Raw genomic sequence first — 5,377 nt, forward strand, 5'->3', positions numbered from 1 at the left:
ATGTGCTTGTTTTGACAACACATTTCATCCTTAAGGATTGAGGCGGGGATCAGGGAAGGGCGGGGGGTGGCGTCCAGGCCAGACCTGGAGGGAAGAGCGAGGATTGAAGTGGGGGGAACCAGGCCAGAGGTCCCCGCAGGAATGTTTGGGGGCAAGTTGAGAGGGGAGGTCTAAGCCCGCCCGCTCCCCATTTCCCACATGCAGGCAATGGGCCCTGGGAGGGGGCAGTGGGGAGGACCAGCTGGACGGGGGCGGGGACGGGTTACTCTGGGCATCGCTGGGCACCTGTGGGCACTTTGTGTGTCTGAGCTAATACACAGCTCCGGCTGTGAAGGGGTGGGGCTGTGTGAGTCTGGGTGTTGAGCAGGTAGGACTGTGTCTCTCAGAGTGTTGGTGGTTTGTGGCTGTGTTGAGGGAACAGGCTGTGATGACTGTCTTCGCGTTCCAGGGTGTTTGTGGATGTCACTGGCAGGGCTTCTGTGTGGAGTGTGGCCGTGTGACAGCATGTGTGTCTTTGGGTGTTGCTGTTGCTAGGGTGGGGGGGTGACCGGCTAGATCTCGGGGTGTCCAGGGGGTGCCACTCCTTGTGTCTTGGGTGTATGTGGTGTGTACCTGTGGGGCCTGTCTTGGACTGTTAGGGGGCATCTCTGGGTGATATTGGGGTGTGGCTGGGGGCTGTGTCAGTGGTAACAGTTGTGTGCACCGCTCAAGGGCTGAGTGAGACTACATTTGCCAGCACTAAGGGGTGTGATGTTCTCTTTCACAGGGAGCTGTATTTCAGGGTGTTAGCGTCCGTAACTATGGGCCCATCTCTGGTGCTAGAGGTGAGACTGTCTCAGTGTGACGATGGCTGACCCCAAGGCCCCAAGGAATGTGACTGCTGCTGAGCTGGGAACAGGCCAAGACGGTGGGGGGTCTCAGGGTGTTAAGGGATATGATTGTGTATCTTCGAGTGTGTGACCGTGCGTGTGCCCCTCAGGGATGTGATCCTACTTCTCAGGGCAGGAGGTGAGGATGCAGCTGTGTGCCCACAGGTGTGGCTGTCTGTGGCTTGGGACGTGTGTGTGCTCATCACATCCTAAAGCAGGATCTAGGAGACAGTCCACTGGTCACCGATCTTCCTGGTTCCCCTGCCCCCCTTCAGCCTCCTCCCTCTTCCGCCCCCCAGAGTTTGACTCGCTGCAGCCCTGGCCTAGGCTTTAAGCCCCTGTGTAAATAATGGGCGGATCTCCTGGTCAGGCTGGGCGTGACCCAAGCTGGTCCACCCAGGGCACTACCCACCGCCACCCACCCAACATCCATGAAGGCCCTGGCAGGGCAAGGGGGTGCTGCTGTCCCCACGCAGGGCTAGCCCTCCAACCTTGCAGCCCCGGTGGGGGTAGTAGCACCCCTAAGCCGCCCCAGCCTGCCCTGGGCGACACTCACGTTTTCCAGTGTTTAGATTTTATCCGCTTTATTAATGAGGCAGGCGAGAGGCCCACGCCTGGGAGGGAATGGGGCTGCTCAGGCCCCACCAGGGGGAGCGGGTCATGGGGGCCAGGCCAACTTCCCAGAGCCCCCCCTACTCATGAGGGGAGCTGGGGCCTGGAGCGGCCCATGACCATTGCCAGGAGTACAAAAAGGGGGTCTCTGTCACCCCAGGTCCCCTGGAGGCGTGCGCTGGGTGGAACGGCCCCTGGAGGCTGGAGCGGGCAGCGGGAGGAGGCAGGGAGCGAAGAGCCACCCGGGGAGGGAGGGAGGGAGGGAGGGAGGGAGCGGCCTGTCGGAGAGCTCGGGCGCAGCAGGCTAGGGCGCAGCAGGGCAGCCGGTGCAGCGGGGCAGCAGGGACCAAGCGGCAGGAGATGGGGACCCTGCATCCCAGGCAGCTCCGGGTAAGAAGGCTGGGGCACGAGGATCTCCAGTGGGGGAGGAAGGCATGAAAGGATGGGGCCCTGGCTCCCCCAGCCTGTCCTTCCTGTGTTCCTTGACTCTCAGCCCATCTGTCTGTCCCTGTTGATCTTACTGTCTGTCCAGCCTCCCTTCCCATAAGACCTAGCGGGCAGTTCTGACCTCTCAGCCCTCACCAGGGGCTATCAAGGAATGGGTGGTGACGGGTTAGCCTTGAGGCCTCTGGGGCAGGGACATGGAGCTGGCAGGAGCGGAACTGTGGGCATCCAGGGTGAGGCAGCAGTGGGCAGAGGTAGGGCCTGGGCAAGAGGCAGCGATGGGGCTCAGAGATGGGAGTGTGGGGGACAAGGATGGGGCTCTGGGGACAGGAACAGGGCTGTGTGGACAGAGATGTGGCCAAGGGGACAGAGATGGGTTTATGGGAACAGGGATGGAGCTGTGGGGACAGGGATGTGGCCCTGGGGAAAGAGGCAGTGGTGGGGAGAGAGGTGGCAGAGGTGGGGCTGTGAGCATCTAGGATGGGACTGGAGTAAAGGTGACATAGTGATGGTCAAAGATGGGGCAGTGGGGTCAGATGGTGCCCCGGGATCAGAAATGGGTCAGTGGGTATCAGATGGGGCCGGGGGCCAGGAATTGGCTGTGGTGTCAAAATGGGAAGTGGGTGTCAGAAGTGGGTGGGTTAAGGCCCAGAGGTGGGGTCAGAGACAGGTGGGGCTGAAGCCAGGTGACCCTGGTGGACAGGGCAATGAGGGCAGACTGAGGCCTGGAGCAAGAGATGGGCTGGGAAAAGGAAGAGCAGGAGGAGTGGATCAGGAATGGGGCAGCCAGAGTCATTTGGAGTTGCCATGGACAGAGGGTCCATAGAAGAACTCCATGGGGTCAAATGGGTCCTGATGATCTGAGATGGGACCACCAGCTGGTCCCAGGCCAATGGTGGAACCTCACCTACCCCTCCTCTCCTCTCCCCAGCCCCACCCCCCGCACCTGACATGAGCCCTTGCGGGCCCCTCAACCTGAGCCTGGCGGGCGAGGCGACCACGTGTACAGCACCCGGGGCCTCCAACGCGTCCGCCGGACCGCTGTCGGACCTGGCGGGCGCGTCGCCCGCGCTGCCCATCTTCTCCATGACGCTGGGCGCCGTGTCCAACGTGCTGGCGCTGGCACTGCTGGCGCAGGCCGCGGGCCGTCTGCGGCGCCGCCGCTCGGCAGCCACCTTCCTGCTGTTCGTCGCCAGCCTGCTGGCCACCGACCTGGCGGGCCACGTGATCCCGGGTGCGCTGGTGCTGCGCCTGTACGCGGCGGGGCGCTCGCCGGCCGGCGGCGCCTGCCACTTCCTGGGCGGATGCATGGTCTTCTTCGGCCTGTGCCCGCTGTTGCTGGGCTGCGGCATGGCCGTGGAGCGCTGCGTGGGCGTCACGCGGCCGCTGCTGCACGCAGCCGGCGTCTCGGTGGCCCGCGCGCGGCTGGCGCTGGCCGCGCTGGCCGCCGTGGCCTTGGCCGTGGCGCTGCTGCCATTGGCGCGCGTGGGCCGCTACGAGCTGCAGTACCCGGGTACGTGGTGCTTCATCGGTCTGGGTCCGGCGGGAGGCTGGCGCCAGTCGTTGCTCGCCGGCCTTTTCGCCGGCCTCGGCTTGGCCTCGCTGCTCGTCGCGCTCGTGTGCAACACGCTCAGCGGCCTGGCCCTGCTGCGCGCCCGCTGGCGCCGCCGCTCTCGACGGCACTTCCCGGCTGGAGGCCCCGACAGCCGCCGTCACTGGGGAGGGAGCGGACCCCGCCAGGCCTCCGCCTCGTCCGCCTCGTCCGCCTCATCCGTCGCTTCGGCCTCCGCCGCCCCCGGCGGCTCCCTGGGCCGTGGCTCAGCGCGGCGAGCCCGTGCCCACGACGTGGAGATGGTGGGCCAGCTCGTAGGCATCATGGTGGTGTCGTGCATCTGCTGGAGCCCCCTGCTGGTGAGGGGCGCACATGCCTCTTCAACCCTGCTCCTTCCCACGCCCTCCGTGACCTCTCCCACCCTTTTCCATCCTGGGATACCTGGGTCCTCTCTCCCTGACCCAGCCAGGGCACTGCCTCCTCGAGGCCCCACCTGCCAGAGTCCACCCTTTGCCCTATCCTTCTGACGTCCCACTCCTCCTCCCAGTCCCCTTATCTTACTCCTTCCTGGGGTCTTTGTAGTTCACCCGACCCAGGCAAGGTTCCCCTCCAACCACACCCAACTAAGTGCTTTCATTCCCTAGCTTCCTTCCACCATCACCACCCCTTTTCTCTTCTCCCCTTCAATCCCCTGTCCTTTGGGATACCTGGGACTTCTTTCTTGCCCAAGCACACACCCACTGCAGGCCTTTGCTTCTGCCACGCTCTCTAAGGCTCCCACTTCTTCTCCCCTCTCTCCACAGCTCCTTCCCAATTAGATTCCCATTTACCCTCCCCGTGACGTTCCGTCCATCCTCACAGCCTCCTTACCTTCCAGACACTCTCCCATCCATCTCAGCCCTACCCTTCGCCGGTGCCCTTTTCTTACACCACCCACCGCTCACACTGTCTTCTCCCACAGGTGTTGGTGGTGCTGGCCATCGCGGGCTGGGGCTCCAGCTCCCTGCAGCGGCCGCTGTTTTTGGCCGTGCGCCTCGCCTCGTGGAACCAGATTCTGGACCCCTGGGTGTACATCTTGCTGCGCCGGGCTGTGCTTCACCAACTGCTTCGCCTCCTGCCTTCAAGGGCAGGTGCCAAGGGCAGCCCCACGGGGCTGGGCCTAATGAGCGCTTGGGAGGCCAACTCGCTGCGCAGCTCCCAGCACAGTGGCCTCAGTCACTTCTAGGGGCGCCCGGCGGCTAAGCCAGACCACCCGGGGCCGGCCTCTGGTCCGCAGCTCGGAGACTTCGGGGACTAAAACCTTTTTTGCGGACAAGCCCAGGGCGGTGCGTCCCGTCGTGGCTGCAACACCTTCGCGGCCGCGCGGGGGCCGCAGAAGTGCTGTGTACGCCTCCGGGGTGTGCAGTTCCGGGACTAGTCACGCGGGGGCGCACAGACGCAGAGCCGGAGGAGCATGCGCACAATGCCGTGGCCGCAGTCTTGGGGCGGTGGCTCGGCTGGGAGCAGAGTGGGAGGGTTGGGGGGCGCTTTTCGCCCCTGCTGCCGTCATGAGTGACTCCCGCAACCATTCGCTCATTGTGGCCCTCAGCTCCCCCACACAACCCCAAGTCCCTACCCCCCAAACTACGCCCCATCACTGGCCTCTAACCCTGGAAGTCCCTCAACACAGCTCCGAGCCCCCTCCCATGGCGGCCTGCCGATGCTCCCCACCATAGTAACAGCCCCGAGTCTCCACCATCCCTTGGCCCCCTTCAAATGATCCCCCACCATAATCCAGGGCCTCTCCCCGTCACTCCCTACGCCGCCGGCCACGCATCACATCCCCTCCCAGCTCTCCCCACCTCCAAGCACGCCCCCCACCCCCATTACTGTGCACAAGAAGGGACGGAGGATGCATGGA

At 64.3% G+C, this 5,377-nt stretch overlaps 1 protein-coding gene across 1 annotated transcript; it reads left to right on the forward strand.

Annotated features, from left to right (window-relative positions):
* Positions 1-1,159: 1,159 nt before the first annotated feature.
* Positions 1,160-5,228, forward strand: PTGER1 (prostaglandin E receptor 1). The gene is made up of 3 exons (XM_082456726.1): positions 1,160-1,871; positions 2,857-3,836; positions 4,439-5,228. The coding sequence occupies exons 2-3, from the start codon at positions 2,877-2,879 to the stop codon at positions 4,700-4,702; spliced, it is 1,224 nt and encodes a 407-aa protein (XP_082312852.1). The 5' UTR covers positions 1,160-1,871; positions 2,857-2,876; the 3' UTR covers positions 4,703-5,228.
* The last annotated feature ends 149 nt before the right edge of the window (positions 5,229-5,377 follow it).

Source organism: Balaenoptera physalus, assembly GCF_965194825.1.
Source record: "Balaenoptera physalus genome assembly, chromosome: 3".
Classification (NCBI taxonomy): domain Eukaryota; kingdom Metazoa; phylum Chordata; class Mammalia; order Artiodactyla; family Balaenopteridae; genus Balaenoptera; species Balaenoptera physalus.